The sequence below is a fragment of the Coregonus clupeaformis genome, chromosome 26 (genome assembly GCF_020615455.1).
Source record: "Coregonus clupeaformis isolate EN_2021a chromosome 26, ASM2061545v1, whole genome shotgun sequence".
NCBI lineage: Eukaryota > Metazoa > Chordata > Actinopteri > Salmoniformes > Salmonidae > Coregonus > Coregonus clupeaformis.
In genome coordinates this window covers 39,701,193-39,723,379 of record NC_059217.1, presented here as the reverse complement: position 1 = coordinate 39,723,379, position 22,187 = coordinate 39,701,193, and the positions used below count along the sequence as shown (strand labels likewise).

Below are 22,187 nucleotides of genomic sequence, written 5' to 3'. Positions count from 1 at the left end.
ACACACACACAGAGAGAGGGAGAGAGACAGTAGCAGCCTCTGGAGGTCATGTCTGGGTGGGCTGCTGCTAAAAAGGGATGCTGTCGTAATGTCGTGTTTTTAGAGGGCTCCTCTTCAAAGAAGGTGTTTACAGGGGGTGCGCCACATGACATCGCAGGGCCTAGAGAACACACACAGGCGGGCGCGTACACACACACACACACACACACACACACACACACACACACACACACACACACACACACAGACCCACACACCCGCACACACACACACACACACACATACATAGTAATGCTGGGGGTTCGGTCGGTGCTCAGAGTCCAATGAGACAGCCGCCCACCACTGAGAGAGGAGGGTTTGGTTTCACCGTGGTATCTCATAGAGTTACAATGTCCTTTGACTCCACTGACACCACTCCCCCCAACATTAGCCAGGATATGGTGAGCAATTCCAATATCCCATGTTGTCACTGTGGTTCCCTTGTCTCACAGGACATCTTCATGGCAAGGTTTGAAAATACACAATTCCCCTCTAGGACAAATCAATGATGTGTTCCTCACAAATTGTGTCTATAAGTCTCAAGTCCCAGTAGAGACCTGGGGAGAATTCCCCAAAACATAAATATCATCTTCAGCACTAAGATCATCGATTTCGGGTTAAGTCCATTGGTAGGCTATGGATGCACATTCATCTTAATGGTGAAGATGATCTTTGTTTTTTGAAAAGTTTCCCCTGGTGATATATGATTGAAACCCTCATCAATCTATGACAGGTATGAATGCAACAGTACTCTGATGTAACAGTGATAAAGGGTGTGGATGGAGAAGATCTAATAAATCACTGGTACATGCAGCGACGCAGGCCATCTGATAACCTTCACACATGACACCTAGGTCATCATCACTATCCACAGAATGTTTGTGAGAGAGAGAGAGAGAGAGAGAGAGAGAGAGAGAGAGAGAGAGAGAGAGAGAGAGAGAGAGAGAGAGAGAGAGAGAGAGAGCAACACAATTAGACCCAACCAAATCATGAGAAAACCAAAAAATATTACTTTACCAAAAAACTACGCAGACTGGAATGCTAGTTGGCCCTAAATAGAGAGTACACAATGGCAGAATACCTGACCACTGTGGCTGACCAAAACGTAAGGAAAGCTTTGACTATATACAGACTCAGTGAGCATAGCCTTGCTATTGAGAGAGGCCGCCGTAGGCAGACCTGTCTCTCAAGAGAAAACAGGCTATGTGCACACTGCCCACAAAATGAGGTGGAAACTGAGCTGCACTTCCTAACCTCCTGCCAAATGTATGACCATATTAGAGACACATATTTCCCTCAGATTACACAGACCAACAAAGAATTCCAAAACAAATCCAATTTGATAAACTCCCATATCTATTGGGTGAAATACCACAGTGTGCCATCACAGCAGCAAGATTTGTGACCTGTTGCCACAAGAAAAGGGCAACTAGTGAAGAACAAACACCATTGTAAATACAACCCATATTTATGTTTATTTATTTTCCCTTTTGTAATTTAACTATTTGCACATCATTATAACACTGTACATAACCTTAATATGACATTTGAAATGTGTAATGTTTACTGTTAATGTTTTATTGTTTATTATCTATTTCACTTGCTTTTGCAATGTAAACATGTGTTTCCCATGCCAATAAAGCCCTTTGAAATGAATTGAATTGAGAGAGAGAGAGAGAGAGAGAGAGAGAGAGAGAGAGAGAGAGAGAGAGAGAGAGAGAGAGAGAGAGAGAGAGAGAGAGAGAGAGAGAGAGAGAGAGAGAAATAATCTACAGCAGTGGAGGCTGCTGAGGGGAGGACGGCTCATAATAATGTCTGGAACGGAGCAAATGGAATGGAATCAAACACATGGTTTGATGTATTTGAAACCATTCCACTGATTCCGCTGGTGACACTGTCTGTGATTTATTTAGAATTCAAGGCACACTTAACCAGCATGGCTACCACAGCATTCTGCAGCGATATGCCATCCCATCTGGTTTGGGCTTAGTGGGACTATCATTTGTTTTTCAACAGGACAATGACCCAACACACCTAAAGGCTGTGTAAGGGCTATTTGACTAAGAAGGAGAGTGATGGAGTGCTGCATCAAATTACCTGGACTCCACAATCTCCCGATCTCAACCAAATTGAGATGGTTTGGGATGAGTCGGACCGCAGAGTGAAGGAAAAGCAGCCAACAAGTGCTCAGCATATGTGGGAACTCCTTCAAGACTGTTGGAAAAGCATTCCAGGTGAAGCTGGTTGAGAGAATGCCAAGAGTGTGCAAAGCTGTCATCAAGGCAAAGGGTGGCTATTTGAAGAATCTCAAATATAAAATATATTTTGATTTGTTTAACACTTTTCTGGTTACTACATGATTCCATATGTGTTATTTCATAGTTTTGATGTCTTCACTATTATTCTTCAAAAATAAAGAAAAACCCTTGTATGAGTAGGTGTTCTAAAACTTTTGACTGGTAGTGTATATATTATGTATAATGTGCATATTTATGTTGTATTATACAGGGCACATTTAAAAAGAGACGTAGGTCTCAATATATCTTCCCTGTTAAAATAATGGTTCAATAAATACAAAATAATTTAAAAATACAAATCTCCACTGTTGAAAACCAAATGCTATTCTAAAAGAAATGGGAGATAATATCTAGATACTTTTTACAGTGGAGAACAAGTTCATAAATTGCCTGGATGGGCTGATGAGACAGTGGATTGTGCAGTCAGATGGAACAGTGAATAGGCATTTCAACGTCATACTGTAGCCTTAGCTGGTGGTATCTTGTGGAATAGACACCGGCTGGAAGGCGGTTTTAACCAATCAGCATCCAGGATTAGACCCACCCGTAGTATAACTAAAATGATAAACCAAGTGGTTCGATCCCTGAATACTGATTGGCTGAAAGCCGTAGTATATCAGACCGTATACCACAGGTATGCCAAAAAGCAAAATTTTTTACTGCTCTAATTACTTTGGTAACCAGTTTATAATAGCAATAAGGCACCTCAGGGGTTTGTGGTGTATGGTCAATATACCACAGCTAAGGGCTGTATGCAGGCACTTCGCGTTTCATCACAGAACACTGGTGCTTCCTTGACCCACACAGGACCAACAGGACCAACAGGACCACGCTGGGCTATATCAGTCGCCCTAATGAGGGGAAAGCATTCCAGAGGCTTTCTGGGTAATCATAGTGTCAGGCACAAAGGCATCCGTCCTGGTCTCACTAGGCTCTTTGCACCCCTATCTCCTTACCCCATGTTGGGCAACAACATTTTTCAAAAACACTGAGCGAAAGCGCGTCAGTCTGTTTAACTGACAACCTTAAACCTGCAAAAACGACAAAAGCCTCATGAAAGGTTGAAGAGTACTCTGCAAAAGCAGTTCAAGTGCACATATCAAGAGCTTGTTTGAGGCCGACACTGGTATCAGGTACTGGCAATGAAATGGGGGCTCCAACAAAAGGCTTAGATTTCCTGTGTTTCATGATCATTCATTGTATTTACCTTGTGTCTGTCTCTCCTCCATCTATAGGCCTCAATTAGCAGAGTAGTGACCTGAGCTGAGGAGAGGGCTGTTGATGACGATGCCAAATATGGTTATTAGACAGCTGCTGGCCCTGGTAAAAGACAAACCTCAGTGATCTGTTTCCCAGCTGTGTTGTGCCCACCGAACATAGCTAGAGAGGCCCTCTCTCTTTCTGCCTTACCAGTGAGCTGAGTAAATGGAACTGTTTGTGTCATCTTGCCAATGACCATAAAGTAGGTGTTTGCAAGACAGCAGAAACAGATATGGGATCAGGCTAGCCCAGGCATACTACCTCACACAATACGGAGAGAAACACCAATGTAAGACAAACGTTTTGGGCCTTGATTCAGTTACACAGACCTGCTATATCAATGTTTGCTGTCTTATTATGAAAATTGCTCTGGAACTACAGTTTCCCTCAGGCATTAGGCAAGTGCTTGGCCATCGTTATATTTTGAGTCATGTGATGAGAGACAGGAATGCAAATTGAAAGGCTACATTCCGGCACTGGCCACTGGCGCATTGAGGCTTAGCCTGGGTTATTAGACCTCAATTCTCCATGACACTTTGGATCAACAAGGACAAAAATAGTCCATTGGCAGAAATGATTGACCAACAGAGGAGGACTAGAAAATACCAACACAATTTATGATCATATAAGCTACAATTATAGGCATTTAGCAAAACATATTGTAGGTCTACAATCTTGTACAATTATAGGCATTTAGCAAAACATTTGTTCCCATTACCTTCGTTATGAAGACAAAAACAGCATATACATTTTCACAAATGTCAGATAGTTTCAATGTAGTGTGCATTCCACTGCCATAAACACAAGGGATAAATCACCAACCTCTGTTCAGCAATACAAGATGGGAAGCATTACACACATGCGTAAAGCCTGTACTCAGACCACCTTCCCCCCAAGCCACAGTGTTACTCAGACCACCTTCCCCCCAAGCCACAGTGTTCAGTCAGTCAGTCCAGTCAGGCCAGCTCTGCTTTGGGTTGTTTGGATAACTTAATGAGGGGGGAAGGGGTTGTCTAGCCACACTGATCCATCCCAGACAATCAATAAGTATTATGGTCAATCCAACCGAGGGAAAGCCAGGCAACTACATCACTGGACTCTCTCCAGTGCCAGACTACCAGACCACAGAGTAGAGGTTAGCTAAGACAAACAGAACATAGAGCTGCTCCTGGATGGCACATCTATACATTTGGGGGCGGTTTCACGGACACAGATTAAGTCTGATCCTAGACTAAATTGCACTTTTAAACTGGACTAACTGAAATGGCATTTCTCAGACATGGCTTAAAATAGTCTCAGACTTGCCCTGGTCTAGATTTAAAAAGTCTGATTTACAGAAAGACGATTAGAGTTCATGTAGATCTAAGTGAAGGCTTCAATTAAACCTGTCCAGGGGCAGGTTTAACTTCAGATGCATGGATGTTGGCCCCCAGGTTGACCATGGCAATGGAGCAAAATTGATTACCTGGACTACAGTATTTCACTGACGATCAAAAAGCACCACCAAGGCCAGACAGAAGGGCGGTTAGGGGAAGGCCCATCCCTCCTTCCCTACAAGTACTGGTCACCTTGAGTTTTTTTGGCATCTGGAACCTTCCATCGTGAAACAGGAGATTTGTGTGGTGTAAGTGAACCGACTGTATGCAGAATAGTCCGCAAAGTCTAAGCCAACTACAAGGTAGAGTTCTATGAATATAGGAACTTCCCTGGAGTCATTAGCTGTATAGATGGATGTCATATTCCATCAAGTGTCCCACTACAGCAGTGCTTCACAATGACCTCAAACAGCATGACTGCCCAGATCAATGACCTCAAACAGCATGACTGCCCAGATCCTCGCATTGAAGATGAGGATGGCCCAGATGTTCCCATGGTTGAGGCATACAATTACAGAAATGGACTAGCCTGAAGAGATGCTTTTGCTATGCAGCACTTCTCACCACAAAGATAGTGATTGAAGCAAACAATAGCCATGGATTGGTGACAAAACGGTTTTTAGTTCACAAATGGAAAGATCGGGACCCCGATCTGGTGCTGGTTTGAGAAGAACATTGGTACTGCTGCTGCTTCATGTTCCTCTTCTCCTCCTTCATAGCCAACTCAACATTAAGGATATGCATCTTCATATCATGCTCTTCTTTTAAATATATTAGTTTGCACTTATGAAATTACATGGCCAGTTTCTCCTGCATGCTCAGCCTCTTTGTCTTTGTCCCCTGGTTAGTGACACAATCTTCCATCCTGGCTGCTGTAGATGTAACGGGCTAACCTTCATCCTGTCTTATCCCCTCCAAGCTGTGGTGATCATCTGCCTCTAGAAAATTATTACATTGCTGCATTAGAGAACTTTATTTCTTCAAGTGTTCAAGAGTTCATTACATAAATTGTTATTAAGGGAGTGCAAGAGATAACTGACAACATTACATATTCCCTGCAGTCCAGGGATGGCACAGGTTGAGTGAATGTGTCCTACCAAATGAGGATTGGAACGGTCCCCCATCTGAACTGTCCAAATGGTAATCATCGGGGATATCTTCCAAGGGTTGCTGGCTATCAATGATCCCGGTTAAAAGTCCCTCAGCTCATCTGTCTCTGGTCTTACTGGGGTCCGCCACCAGTCTTGAAATGCTCCCCAGGTGCAACAGCATTTGTCTTCTTTAAATTTATTTTTATGTTTTTTCACAGGACCCTAGAATGACAAGACAACATAGAAATTATATGAATAATTATGTATGATATTGTTTGTGTTACATTTCTGTCACACAAATACATTTAGGCCCCACTGTGTTGTGTTACACAAGAAAACAAACATTTCAAAGAGACTCTGATTTGTAAAAGTGGTCCAACAATAAATACAGTATCATACCTGAATTTGTTGTAGCGTCCTTTTGTTTACTTTTTCATTTGAGTTGGTTCAGGCATTATTTTTCTTGTTTTCTGTTGATGAATCATGCTGTTTGTTCTCAATAACTGGGTGGTTTGACACAATTTGCTTCAAGAGGGTTTTTTCAAAGTCACTGAAATTCTTTGAACGTTTTCTTTTACCTCTGTCCATTGTTTAGTTTAGGTGACTTAATCCACACAATGCTTATGTATTAGTGTATTAGAATCTGAAGTTAAGCGTGTCAGAATTGTCATGCCAATAGGTGGCACAGGGGCACGTGCCCTCTCAGTTTTGTCCTGTTTAAAAAATAAATGTTTAAAAAAAAAAAAAAATTGTTATGTTTTTTATGTTTCTCTGTATTACTACTAGCCACCTAGCAATTTTATGAAATTGGCTTTAGCTAGCCCAGATAGGTTCCTAATCTCCCAACTTCATAACTAGCTACCAAGAAGCTATTTTCAGGCTATCAAGTTAGAGTAGCTTGTCTAACTATCTTAGCCTTCTGGCAAGGTTGGTACAGTGGCTTGCGAAAGTATTCACCCCCCTTGGCATTTTTCCTATTTTGTTCAAATCAAATCAAATCAAATCAAATTTTATTGGTCACATGCGCCGAATACAACAGGTGCAGACATTACAGTGAAATGCTTACTTACAGCCCTTAACCAACAGTGCATTTATTTTAAACAAAAAAGTAAAAATAAAACAACAACAACAAAAAAAGTGTTGAGAAAAAAAGAGCAGAAGTAAAATAAAGTGACAGTAGGGAGGCTATATAGGGTACCGTTGCAGAGTCAATGTGCGGGGGCACCGGCTAGTTGAGGTAGTTGAGGTAATGTGTACATGTGGGTAGAGTTAAAGTGACTATGCATAAATACTTAACAGAGTAGAAGCAGCGTAAAAAGGATGGGGTGGGGGGGCAGTGCAAATAGTCTGGGTAGCCATGATTAGCTGTTCAGGAGTCTTATGGCTTGGGGGTAGAAGCTGTTGAGAAGTCTTTTGGACCTAGACTTGGCACTCCGGTACCGCTTGCCGTGCGGTAGCAGAGAGAACAGTCTATGACTAGGGTGGCTGGAGTCTTTGACAATTTTGAGGGCCTTCCTCTGACACCGCCTGGTATAGAGGTCCTGGATGGCAGGAAGCTTTGCCCCAGTGATGTACTGGGCCGTACGCACTACCCTCTGTAGTGCCTTGCGGTCGGAGGCCAAGCAGTTGCCATACCAGGCGGTGATGCAACCAGTCAGGATGCTCTCGATGGTGCAGCTGTAGAATTTTTTGAGGATCTGAGGACCCATGCCAAATCTTTTTAGTCTCCTGAGGGGGAATAGGCTTTGTCGTGCCCTCTTCACGACTGTCTTGGTGTGTTTGGACCATGATAGTTCGTTGGTGATGTGGACACCAAGGAACTTGAAGCTCTCAACCTGTTCCACTACAGCCCCGTCGATGAGACCTTGTTGCCTTACAACCTGAAAATAAAATGGATTTTCTGGGGGGTTGTATCATTTGATTTACACAACATGCCTACCATTTTGAAAATGCAAGAATAACAACAAAAAAATCCAGAAAAACGCATGTCAAAAATGTTATAAATTGATTTGCATTTTAATGAGGGAAATAAGTATTTGACCCCTCTGCAAAACATGACTTAGTACTTGGTGGCAAAACCCTTGTTGGCAATCACAGAGGTCAGACGTTTCTTGTAGTTGGCCACCAGGTTTGCACACATCTCAGGAGGGATTTTGTTCCACTCCTTTTTGCAGATCTTCTCCAAGTCATTAAGGTTTCGAGGCTGACGTTTGGCAACTCAAACCATCAGCTCCCTCCACAGATTTTCTATGGGATTAAGGTCTGGAGACTGGCTAGGCCACTCCAGGACCTTAATGTGCTTCTTCTTGAGCCACTCCTTTGTTGCCTTGACCGTGTGTTTTGGGTCATTGTCATGCTGGAATACCCATCCACGACCCATTTTCAATGCCCTGGCTGAGGGAAGGAGGTCCTCACCCAAGATTTGACGGTACATGGCCCTGTCCATTTTCCCTTTGATGCGGTGAAGTTGTCCTGTCCCCTTAGCAGAAAAACTCCCCCAAAGCATAATGTTTCCACCTCCATGTTTGACGGTGGGGATGGTGTTCTTGGGGTCATAGACAGCATTCCTCCTCCTCCAAACACGGCGAGTTGAGTTGATGCCAAAGAGCTCCATTTTGGTCTCATCTGACCACAACACTTTCACCCAGTTCTCCTCTGAATCAATCAGATGTTCATTGGCAAACTTCAGACGGCCCTGTATATGTGCTTTCTTGAGCAGGGGGACCTTGCGGGCGCTGCAGGATATCAGTCCTTCGGCCTGGGGCTCCATGCAAGGCTGGAATGGGCTAAAAGACCATCGCCAAGCAGCTTGGTGAGAAGGTGACAACAAGATCTGGAATGGGCTACAACAGTAGCCCATTCCAGATCTTGCATGGAGCCCCAGGCTGAGGGAGAATGACAGTTATTTTGTGTTTCTTCCATTTGCGAATAATTGCACCAACTGTTGTCACCTTCTCACCAAGCTGCTTGGCGATGGTCTTGTAGCCCATTCCAGCCTTGTGTAGGTCTACAATCTTGTCCCTGACATCCTTGGAGAGCTCTTTGGTCTTGGCAATGGTGGAGAGTTTGGAATCTGATTGATTGATTGCTTCTGTGGACAGGTGTCTTTTATACAGGTAACAAGCTGAGATTAGGAGCACCTTCTTTAAGAGTGTGCTCTAATCTCAGCTCGTTAACTGTATAAAAGACACCTGGGAGCCATAAATCTTTCTGATTGAGAGGGGGTCAAATACTTATTTCCCTAAATTAAATGCAAATCAATTTATAACATTTTTGACATGCGTTTTCCTGGACCATTAAAATTATAGACTGATAATTTATTTGTCAGTGGGCAAACGTACAAAATCAGTAGGGGATCAAATAATTTTTTCCCTCACTGTACTTTGTAGAGCCACCTTTTGCAGCAATTACAGCTGCAAGTCTCTTGGGGTATGTCTCTATAATCTTGGCACATCTAGCCACAGGGATTGTTGCCCATTCTTCAAGGCAAAACTGCTCCAACTCCTTCAAGTTGAATGGGTTCCGCTGGTGTACAGCAATCTTTAAGTCATACCACAGATTCTCAATTGGATTGAGGTCTGGGCTTTGACTAGGCCATTCCAAGATATTTAAATGTTTCCCCACTCGAGTGTTGCTTTAGCAGTATGCTTAGGGTCATTGTCCTGCTGGAAGGTGAACCTCCGTCCCAGTCTCAAATCTCTGGAAGACTGAAACAGCTTTCCCTCAAGAATTTCCCTGTATTTAGCGCCATCCATCATTTCTTCAATTCTGACCAGTTTCACAGTCCCTGCCAATGAAAAACATCCCCACAGCATGATGCTGCCACCACCATGCTTCACTGTGGGGATGGTGTTCTCGGGGTGATGAGAGGTGTTGGGTTTGCGCCAGACATTGCGTTTCCCTTGATGGCCAAAAAGCTCAATTTTAGTCTCATCTGATCAGAGTACCTTCTTCCATATGTTTGGGGAGTCTCCCACATACCTTTTGGCGAACACCAAACGTGTTTGCTCATTTTTTTCTTTAAGCAATGACTTTTTTCTGGCCACTCTTCCGTAAAGCCCAGCTCTGTGGAGTGTACGACTTAAAGTGGTCCTATGGACAGATACTGCAATCTCCGCTGTGGAGCTTTGCAGCTCCTTCAGGGTTATCTTTGGTATTTTTGTTGCCTCTGATTAATGCCCTCCTTGCCTGGTCCGTGAGTTTTGGTGGGCGGCCCTCTCTTGGCAGGTTTGTTGTGGTGCCATATTCTTTCAATTTGTTTATAATGGATTTAATGGTGCTCCGTGGGATGTTCAAAGTTTCAGATATTTTTTTATAACCCAACCCTGATCCTATACTTCTCCACAACTTCATGCCGCTTGCTTGGTGGTGCCCCTTGCTTAGTGGTGTTGCAGACTCTGGGGCCTTTCAGAACAGGTGTATATATACTGAGATCATGTGACAGATCATGTGACACTTAAATAAAGTCCACCTGTGTGCAATCTAACTAATTATGTGACTTCTGAAGGTAATTGGTTGCACCAGATCTTATTTAGGGGCTTCATAGCAAAGGGGGTGAATACAAATGCACGCATCACTTTTCCGTTATTTATTTGTTCTAATTTTTTTAAACAAGTATTTTTTGGGGGGACTTTATTTGGACTATTTTGTGTATGTCCATTACATGAAATCCAAATAAAAATCCATTTAAATTACAGGTTGTAATGCAACAAAATAGGAAAAACGCCAAGGGGGGATGAATACTTTTGCAAGGCACTGTAGGCTTTAGAAAAGCAAGCAAAAACGAAATGTACTGAATAAGAGAGAAGCATATTTTTTTAAATATATTTTTTAAAGAACCACCCTGCAGCCATCCTCACATACTTTGTGCCCCCTCAGATTTGTGTGTCTCTGTGTGTGTGTGTGTGCAGCCCCCCACACCAGCATTGTCCAGGCTGAGGGGGGTCAGGTTGGGTGCCCTGCCTGTATCCTAAATGGTAATCTGTGTGTAATGTAATCTGTGGCCAGGGCTGTCCAGGCACAATGCTGCTGTTGTAGTGGTGGCCCGACAGGGTAACCCCCCAAGCAGTCTTTACGGCACGCAGCAGGTGTGAGGACAGACACCTTGACTGTCAGTCCAGTCAAATACTACGTCAGCACTCCTGTCCTGACTGTTTATAGTGTGTGTTGTACGACTGTGTGTATGAGGGGATATATGTGTGTGTGTGTGTGTGTGTGTGTGTGTGTGTGTGTGTGTGTGTGTGTGTGTGTGTGTGTGTGTGTGTGTGTGTGTGTGTGTGTGTGTGTGTGTGTGTGTGTGTGTGTGTGTGTGTGTGTGTGTGTGTGTGTGTGTGTGTGTGTGTGTGTGTGTGTGTGTGTGTGTGTGTGTGTGTGTGTGTGTGTGTGTGTGGTTACATAGCTACAACAATGTGCACAAAAACAATACTTTGAGCTTAGAGTAACCAATTTAAAACAATAAATAAGAAACATTCAAGTTAGAACAAGCAGAGATGAATGACAGATTACAAATAGAATGATCAATAGGAATGCCAAAATAGCTAATAGATAGATAACTACAAATAGTCAATCTGGTCAGGTATGAGATGTGTCACTATGTTTGAGTAGGGCCTTGTGTTTGTACACAGAGTTCAGCTGGACATGAACAATGACACAAGTCTCCATGTAGTGCCCTTGAGTGTCTGTCAACAGCTGTGTTCCAAGCCACTGTGTGTGAGCAGACCAAACTAAAAGTAACAAAGTGGGTAGGGGGACCCTGCCTGGGTTGAGTTCCTAGGACAATCCCCAGGGTGGTCTGTAGCAATACTACATCGCCACAGGCATGATTAAAGCAGTAGTTAAAACTGTTTATTTGTTGTTGTTTTCTCGTTATAAGTCAGTATATCAGGGCATATTTAAAAGCATAATGTACCCTTTAATCCAAATCATGCCATTCTATCTTGTCAGATTTATATAATTTACACTGATTGGAAGTGTTTCCTGGAGGCCTTGGATATGTCCAAAATGGCACCGTATTCGTTAACGGACGTCGGTGTGCTGCTAACAGTTTCCTCCACTGTCCCAGTGTCCCTGTATCCACATCGGGCTTGAACCTGTGATCCTCTGCTCGCAAACACACGTGACCGCTATCCTTGACAGCCTACGAATTGTTTGAGCAAAAAAAAAAATATCTAATTCGATAGTGCCATTTCTTTCTTCCCTACTGGCAGAGCAGGCCCCTGAGGAGCGGCCAGCCCCACGCGTCACTCATCTGCCCCCCGAGAGGCAGCGGTGGCACGGGGTGCTACTGAAACACGGGAGGGGGGAGGAGAAGAGGGGGAGGGGAGAGAAGGGGTAGGCAGAGAGGAGAGGAGAGAAAGGGAGAGAAGGGTGAATAGTTATGCACACTCAAGTTTTCTTTTTCTTTGTCTTATTTCTTGTTTGTTTCGCAAGGAAAACATATTTTGCATCTTCAAAGTGGTAGGCATGTTGTGTAAATCAAATGATACGACCCCCCAAAAAAATCCATTTTAATTCCAGGTTGTAAGGCAACAAAATAGGAAAACTGCCAAGGGGGTGAATACTTTCGCAAGCCACTGTACCAACCTTGCCAGAAGGCTAAGATGTTTTACAAATAAAGGATATTCATGAAATTGCATGCATTGATTATAAAACAATATATTGCCTGAATCACTGCAGGAAATAGGTTTTCAACCCTCTGTCATATATTTAAGCAATAAAGCCCAAGGAGGTGTGGTATATGGCCAATATGCCAAGGCTAAGGGTGTGTTCTTAGGTACAACGCAATGTGGAATTGACATGATAAACTAGGTGGTTCGAGCCCTGAAAGCTGATTGGCTGACAGCCGTGGTATATCAGACCGTATACCACGGGTATGACAAAACATTTATTTAAGAACAGCCCTTAGCCGTGGTATATTGGTATATTGGCCATATACCCCACCACCACCACCCCGTGCCTTATTGCTTAATTTAGAGGTCATCATGGCTGTCATTCCACAACATTGCATAACTAGTTTGTACAAGCAATGAATGATACAAGTCCTCCTCTTATCAGTTATTTCCATGCTGTAGCCTTAGTCATATCTGCACACGCCTTTGATGAGTTGATGAAATGTACCAAGTTAGTCACAATATGAATAAAGTTGTATGCCATCCAATACAGCAATATATGTCAATAACCCATTTGTACATGGATCATTCTCACTGGAGTTAATCTGTATGATTGACTCTTCCAGGCCAAAATATTTGAGCGGAATGACATTGCCTTGCCAAGAGTGGCAGCATTCTTCCATGAGCACTCTGAGCAGGAACAGTCACAGGCTGAGGCCATGCTGGACTACCTGTCAGACAGAGGGGGACAGTACTGTAATAAAGACACTACAGTTAGAGCTGCCCACTCATAGAAATATAATGGCATAGTTGACCTCAATGGGGATGCCTATTCTACTCATTCTAATTACGTGTACCCACTGCTTGGGAGAGGGGATGGGTTCCTCCTAACTCTAGGCAGTACAGAAGGGCATGGGTAATGCATGCATGCTGTCTTCCTTCTGGGCAAAATAAATTGGCACACTAGCTTGGTTTCCATCCAATTGGCCACAGATTTTCATGCGGATATTCTAAAATCTGCATAAAAACAATAAGCTCATTTTCCTACCAGAGATGTTTCCATTAAACTGACTTGTTGAGGATAAAAGGCTGTGCGTGATGACATAGTGCACATAAAAATGACTTTTGTGGTTAAGTTCCCATGTACGGAATAAAAAACATGAGTTAGATGGCCATAGCAATTTCAACTCTACCGATGGTTTTGTCACAAACTGTTGTGATAAATAGCAAACTTGCACAATCTGGTTTTGATGCATGCTCTCTAGACAATATATCCCTCACTGATAAAGTGAACAGGGGGTTGGTTATATGATTCATTCATTATATGGATAAGAGCAAGATCATTTTATTTGATCATTGGCAGCCAAGCACCGGTCATCATGTCACCAGCATTGAAATAATAGCTTATCCTCGATATTTAGCCTATTGGCAATTTGCATGATCACTGTGCATTTACCCACCATGTGAAGTTCATCATAACTTATTTAATCTGCCTATAAACGTATCATGCTTTTCCACGTCGTGGTGGTAGGCCCATTTCATCGTGTGACTCCAAGTTTACTTTATTATATCAATACGCATAAATGCGTTTCCACCGCCATTTCTCGCATAATTAATTTTACAGACACAAAAAGGTCCCACCATGTCGAACGAACAAATTGTCTGTGGACATTTATGATAGTGTACCAACATTTCCTGTTTCCATAAGCCCTGTCATTACTTTTTTTTATGCGTCAGGTAATTATTTCGCATGAAATGGTTGGATGGAAACCTGGTTACTGTCTATGCTTGGGGCTAGGGATAAGGGGTTGTGAGTGAACAGAATAGGAACGTCTGAGGCCAAGGGGGATGAGGGGTTAAACCCTAACCCTGGAGCTTTGCCTGGGGCTCAGGCCTATTGCCTGTCAGGGTGTACATTTCCCCTGAGTTCCGGAAAATTGGGGAGATTAATGTGCATGCGGAAGGACAGGGCATTAATTGTGTTTCCAGATGTACAGGGTGGCGTTGACACTTTAGTGCCGTGTCCTCTTTCTGCCTCCTCCAGTTTTACGAGTCATGTCAAATCGATCCCAAGTGGGATCGCTAAGGGGTCCATCATCAGCAATTTGGGACACCTTGTTATCCATTGATCTGTGAGGGAAAACGATATGTCCTGAATAAGTATATTCATCAGTTCTGATATTATTAAGATTTCAATTCTGCAGTAATAGCCTTTGGTTGAAGTTTGGAAATAAGTTGTCTACAAAGGTTTTTATTTAGTATTTTTAAATTTTTTAAACAGGTAGGATGGATTCATTTTCATAAAGATCATAGTTAAAGTAGGACAGGTATATTAAAATGTTTTCAGATTAAAAAGAAAAACTATTAAAGTAGTGTTATAATTTAAAGAATTAATAAACTAAAAATAAATAAAAAATAAAGTAATCTTCCAAAAAGGGGGACTATTAAGCGAGCTGTTCAGTTCTAACATTTACATTTTGGTTATTTAACAGGGTTTCCCAAAGTCGGTCCTGTCATTCTCCCCCAGAGGCCAGGCTGTGAGGAGATGTGTGCGGTGATCCTAGCCCTCGAGCTGATGCTGGCCAGTGGAAGGAGGCCTGCACAGCGACCTGCACTCCGCCAGCGTGGTCAACAGCCGCTTGCTGGTGCCCCGCGTCAAACTGCTGGGAGACCTCCTGACCAATGCCCGTAGAGTGGGCTGCACCAGCGACCGCTCGGGGGGCTTCGGGGAGTACCTCATCGACCAGCTGCAGGAAGAGTTGACCAACGTCTCCAGTGGATGAATCACTCACTCACTAGCGCGTGCATGTCTATTAAAGAAGCCTACTTGCTGAATTAGACTCACAAAACAAGCCTCTCCTGTCCTGTCAGTGTTTTTTTTTTTCTGGGCACCTATATTGTGTTATTGCTAGTCAGTAAGACCAATGTATTGTAGAAGACACTCCAGGGTCCTCTATGGAAATTATTTCAGAACTGAACAAACAAGGGGGGATGGCTTAGTTATGTGTTAGAGAGGGTGGAAGGTCTTGAATCCAGTATTTTATATTCTAGGGACTACCAAAAATGAAGAATACATGTATTATGTGCTAGATCTGGGCATTTAAAATGGCACAGCCTCAGTGTATCATGTATGTATTTATTCCATAAGCAAAGTGTATTCTTGTTGTCATAAAGGCACTGTTGGATGAATTGAGAGATACAAATTTGACAATCAAAGTTGAAGTCAAAGCACTTCAAATACTGTAATATCTGGTATTTTTCTGGCTGACTCCTGCATTGACACACCTCACAGTATACTATGTTAAGTGGCTTATAATGTGAAGTATTTCTGTATTCACTATGTTACAAAGAGATCACTGATTCATTAGACATTCTGGGTTGATGATAAAGGGATATTGTTTGGGAATGGTCTCATCAATACACTTTCCACAAAACCTATTGCCTTTGCCTATACTGTTGAAATATTCACTGTCCCTCTTCATCACATACAGTACAATTTGACAACAATATGTCTTCCTTTTGAAATAAAGTTGTGAAAAAAATTCTAAGCTCTCTTTTTCTCTATGGCTCATATAGTGTTTAATGTAATATAAGTGTTCATAGTGACTTCAATTTCCTGATTGTCAAAGGATTCTGGATTGTTGCAGGAGTTTTGCATGGGATGTTAACACTGGGTTAATCAACTCACTATCGCCATCTAGCGATCCTAACCCAGACCTAGATATTGTGTGTATGTTGTGATATGTAGGCTATGTGTGACGTTATAAATGTATGTATTTCAGTCCTTGACTAATAGTGTTATGTACTATGTATTATGTCATGTTTAATTTGGAACCCAGGAAGAGTAGCTGATGCTTTTGCAGCAGCTAATGGGGATCCTAATAAATACCAACACCAATACATTGAGATTTTCATGAAGCAGGTTTATAATGACCTATTATTCTCCAATAGGCCTGACTATAAAAAAAATATATTCAGATCACAACAGAAGTTACAGCCATGAGAGCATTTCGTATGTAGAAAATTATATTTTATTTAAAACAAACAGGTCTGCCTGATTAATTATAAAGCAGCCTGCAAATTAGATAATGAATATATTCGAGGGATATAGATTATAATAATAGTGTGTGCGAGACAACAATGAGTGATATCATTAGGCCAACTTAGATCTTCGTAACAAATAGGGTCACTAGAGAAACTTGTGAATAACAGAATGAAAGATTTAGGCTATATGACTTTAAAAGAGAGTTCGAGGCCTATTATTCGTTTGAATACAGTCATACTGATATTTTAAGAAGCTCTAATAATATTAATGAAAAATGAAATACAATCAATTAACTTTTCATAAATATAATTTACAGATTCCATTTTAATATGTTGGTGCATAGCTGTATTAATATTATAATTCTATGTAGTCCTATTACTAGAATATTATGCTGTTACTGAAGTTCCTTCTGGAAAAATAAAGTAATTCTATTCCATGTTATTATAGAGACAGTTACGAGAAATTGTACACTAACTAGCATGAAGTTGTAAACCCCTCCCTGCGCACCCACTCAGCGCGACCATTGGCCAATCCAGGGAGCTGTCAGAAATGCAGAATACGCCCCCAACTCTCTCACCAGGGATAAAAGCTTGTTCGAGCCACAGCATCAGCAGCAGGTACCCAAGGGGTGAACTACGATACAGGTTGGGAAAGACAACCACATTCCATTTTTAAGTTTTTGGTTGCTCTAAGGATACCTTTTTTTTTCACAAAGTACAAATACAGAGCCAGGATTCCAATCGTTACAAAGCTGTTCTTGGAATTTGACAGTGAGATGGAGTTGTCGGATATTTCGTTCCCTGTCACCTCTGCTGATGACTTTTATGACGACCCGTGCTTCAACACCAGCGACATGCATTTCTTCGAGGACCTGGACCCCCGGTTAGTCCACGTGGGTCTCCTCAAGCCAGACGACCACCATCACAATGAAGACGAGCACATCAGGGCACCGAGCGGGCACCACCAAGCCGGCAGGTGCCTCCTCTGGGCATGCAAAGCCTGCAAGAGGAAAACCACCAACTCTGACCGGAGGAAGGCTGCTACCATGCGGGAGAGGAGGAGACTGGGCAAGGTAAACGACGCCTTCGAGAACCTGAAGAGATGCACGTCGAACAACCCCAATCAGAGGCTTCCCAAGGTGGAGATCCTGAGAAATGCAATCAGCTACATCGAGTCTCTGCAATCTCTGCTCAGGGGCCAGGACGGCGAGAACTACTACCCGGTGTTGGAGCACTATAGCGGGGACTCTGACGCATCCAGTCCACAGTCCAACTGCTCTGATGGAATGGTGAGTTGGTGCATCTTGACATCAGTGTCTATGGGCATGTCGTTTTTTTCTTAAATAAAACATATTTGCAGGTCTATATAAATACAGATAGTAGGCCTATTCGATTTTATTTTCTTATATTATTTTGGATATAGGTCTATAGTTTGAGATATTAATGTTATTGCATATCATTCCAAAACCTGTCAGAACACACAATGTGTTATTTTATTGATCGAATTCTTAGATTGCATTTATTAATGTTTTATGCAGATGGACTATAATGCCCCAACATGCACGTCCGCAAGACGAAGCAACTATGACAGCTCTTACTTCGCCGAGACTCCAAATGGTAAGTTATTTTAAAGTGTTATATTATTGTGACCTGTTAGGCCTAGACCTTTATTATACGGTTTTAAAAGTACGTTTTATTCAGCAGCTCTCTTCAGTAGCCTAATGCACAAGATTCAAGACAGACATTATTTGACACACATGTAGACAATGTTACTAGTTTATATTGTCTCTGACTGATGTTTCCTTCACCTCTGTTACAGCTGATGCCAGAAGCAACAAGAACGCAGCAGTCATCTCCAGCCTGGATTGTCTATCCAACATCGTGGAGAGAATCTCTACAGACACGTCCGCGTGCACTGTGTTATCAGGCCAGGAGGGTTCCGAGGGTAGCCCCTGCTCTCCACAAGAGGGATCTATCCTGAGCGAAACCGGGGCACCGACCAACTGCCGACAGCCGTCCCATGACCCCATCTATCTAGTGCTATGAAAAGACAGTTATAGTATGGCTACATTCATGAAAACGAATCGATTCCTGTAAATGAAGAAAACACCAAACGGAAAGGGTTGCAGAATGTTGCTGTAGTAGAAGAATAGGATGGCAAAGCTCCCATTCCTTCCTTTAATAGAAAGGTTTCAATTCCTTGAAGTTCAATCATTGGCTTCCCATGGGTCACGTTTAATGAGATATAATTTCCGACTTATTTATGTGTGTTTGTGTGTCATCGTCATCTTTTGTTCTTTCCTTGCCATTTTTATTGTTTATGACAATAGAGGACCACTTTTGTACATGTGTAAATAAGAGGTGATTTGTTTTTTTTTAAATAAACGAAAAAAAAGTTTTTATGTATTTAATGTAGCCTGGGGCGCTTGGTTTGTTTGTTGGGAGAAATGATTAACTTTATATTTATACATCTTAAAATGAGTGAAAGGCTTTCGACGTTATTATAAATAAATGACTATGACTATTTATACAAAACATGTTTCATCATTTATTATATTATTTTGCCAAGAGAACTGTGAATGTGTTTCATTAATACCTGGCTTGTTTAACCTGAGGAGCATGGGGTTAAGATTATAAGGAAATATTGAAATTCGAAAATATCTTCAAAATACTGTAGCATATTATACTGTATTAAGCATATTATATGATCATATTCAAATCAAATCAAATGACATTTTATTTGTCACATACACGTGTTCAGCAGATGTTATTGTGGGTGTAGCGAAATGCTTGTGCTTCTAGCTCCTACATTGCAGTAATATCTAACAAGTAATATCTAACAATTTCACAACATATACCCAATACACACAAATCTAGTAAGGAATGGAATTTAAGAATATATACATATATGGACAAGCAATGACAGAGCGGCATGGACTAAGATACAGTAGAATATTATAGAATAGAATACAGTATATACATATGAGATGAGTAGTGCAAGATATGTAAACATTATTAAAGTGACTAGTGTTCCATTTCTTAATATTATGCCTATTGTAAATAGGGTAATGCTTCGTTTTGATTTAAAACAATCAATGGACTAGGGTTGATAGTTAAATTTTCACATCCATTTAATAACAAAATAAAACGTAATACAGTTCACAATAGCATATTATCGGAAATAAATAATTTCGATTATTACTCCATGTCATAGGCCTATCACATCTAACGTCTCAAAGCATGAACTTTGATGGGAAGATTATAGGCTATGGCCTATATGAAATATATCTTATTGTATGCCTAATTGATGGGTTTGATAAGGCTACAAATTACCCATAAATAAGACAGAAACTGTTGCCATAAAATAATATGTCTAAAATATTATTTTAAAAGAGAAGTTAATTTAAGGGATATTAGGCCTATCAACGCAGGTCCGGAATACTTACTAACGTGCGTGAAACTCCAACTGTAACATAAATCATGCATTGATGTCAAATGGAGATTTGAGCAAAAATCCATGTTATGCGCGTATTTTTCATACAAAACACATTTTGTTTAGCCGTAGCACACCATTTGAAATGATCACGAAGGTTTCCTCTTTTGCAATTCACACAAATAAATAGACAGTATAGGCCTAGTCTACAAATGTTTTCTCTCTCCATTCTGTAATGGTCTGTCTGTATTCGGGAATTCATTTCCAAAAGAAAACGTTACTCATATTTATGTGAAATATGCACGCAACGAGTAACATTTATTTAAAATAGATTTAAAATAAACCAATAATACTTTTTTAGGCCTATAAGCCTAGAGCCTTTCTTCTTTTTGATGCTATCCCTAAAAAAACAATTTTAGCATATGCATGTTATTCCGTGTCTGACATTTAGCAGGCTAGTTGTACAAAGCATTGCTATTTACCATTTCAATCGGTTAAAATGTAGCCTATTCAGTAAAAAAAAAAAAAAAAAAGAAGCTATCTATGGTCAAATGCACAAACAACATTAGGTCCGATATGACTTATAGCAATGGTCTATATTTTAAACATAATAGCCAATTAGGATAAATACAATTTGATGGAAAAGTACTATGAGCTGTGTTAACATTATTGTTTTTGCCTTTATTTCTTGTCTTGTTCAAAAGTGAATGACAGTAAAAATCTTGAACAGAAGTGAAAGGGAAAATAAGTCTATGTTTTTTGGCTGAGAAGTGAGCAAAGTGAGTCGCTGGCCCATATGGGTCTAACGTTTGAGCATAGAGACAGCAGCAGCGTCATGACGAGTTCAGATTGTGTACTGCAGTGCAAAAGCCCGGAGCAATAATTCAACTATGCCAATAAGGCTACAGCAAAGATTAGGGCTGTTACAAAATGTTCCATGTACACAGTCTCTACTCGGCGGAAAGTAGGCCTATAGTACGGTCGCTTATATAACAATGGATTTATAGGAAACTTACTATGGCGGGCTTGCTGCAAAATCTCATGGTCTTGTGCTCTTTTGAGAGATGAACACCTAGCTGGCTGTAACCTCATCACAAGTTGCGCATGGGCAGAAGTGTCTGGGCTGTCTGAGCCGCGTGCAGTCGACTTGCAGTAGTAGGCAGGGGCGCCAGTTGGTTTTAGAAATGGGGGACATTACCTGGGGGTCTGGGGGTCCTCCCCCTGAATTTTTTTGGGCATCTAAAGCTCATTTTCTGCATTTTACACAATCCAATATGCTGTCTCTAATTAGATCAAAAAGTAAGCAAAAACACCCACAGTCATCAAGCTAAGTAAGATATCATAATTAAATATGTTTAAATGATTAATAAGACTGAACTAGATCAAAGGTAATTTAAAAAAAACATATTGTGTTGCACCTTTAACCAATAGCTTAACAAATGAACAACTCTTGAAAAAATATAAAGACTTTTGATTGTCTTTATTAAGACATCCTCTATCTCAAATTTCAGCCAGACCGACCAGCCAGCCCGAGCCGCCTGCACGTCCAACCCCCACCAGTCTAGTTAATCACTCAACTCTCTCCCAACACAATTTCCTTCCCAGTTCCCACCTTAAATGTTTTTGATTCCCAATGAAAGGTTTGGCGAAAAAAAAAAACCCACAAAACCCCCCACATACACCTTAAATATACAATAAAACAGCAAATCACAGTAAATCCTCCATATAATTAATTATAATTAATAGGCATAATAGTACTGTAGAGCTCTTTTTACTTGCACACAATATAGCTGGGTCGCCCCGTCCTGTCCCTAGGAGTCCACCACCCTGCAGCGCCCCAACCCAACACACCCCACTCAGCTTTAGGATCTTAGTGAAACATTCATTATTGGTTTCGGGTGTGTTAGGCCAAGGCCAGAGTGACAACCCACAGGACGGCAGACCCCCAGGGCCAGGACTGAGCAGGCCAGCAGCTAGGGATTGCTTAAATAGGTATCTCCTCTGACGTGGACATGTTTTCAATACAGACTCCTTTATTC

The 22,187-nt window shown here is 41.6% G+C and overlaps 1 protein-coding gene and 1 pseudogene across 1 annotated transcript; both read left to right on the top strand.

The window, feature by feature from the left end:
• Positions 1-5,385: 5,385 nt before the first annotated feature.
• LOC121540055 lies at positions 5,386-16,069 on the top strand (annotated as a pseudogene).
• A 1,275-nt stretch (positions 16,070-17,344) lies between these two features.
• LOC121539963 (myoblast determination protein 1 homolog 2) lies at positions 17,345-19,244 on the top strand. Its single transcript, XM_041848613.2, has 3 exons — positions 17,345-18,004; positions 18,254-18,332; positions 18,535-19,244. Exons 1-3 carry the CDS (start codon positions 17,492-17,494, stop codon positions 18,759-18,761), a joined length of 819 nt encoding a protein of 272 aa, XP_041704547.1. The 5' UTR covers positions 17,345-17,491; the 3' UTR covers positions 18,762-19,244.
• Positions 19,245-22,187: the final 2,943 nt, after the last annotated feature.

Coding starts and splice junctions, on each gene's coding strand:
- LOC121539963 (XM_041848613.2), top strand. CDS start 17,492: ATGGAGTTGTCGGATATTTCGTTCCCTGTCACCTCTGCTGATGACTTT. Junction 18,005..18,253: donor CCAACTGCTCTGATGGAATG/GTGAGTTGGTGC, acceptor TGTTTTATGCAG/ATGGACTATAATGCCCCAAC. Junction 18,333..18,534: donor CTTCGCCGAGACTCCAAATG/GTAAGTTATTTT, acceptor CCTCTGTTACAG/CTGATGCCAGAAGCAACAAG.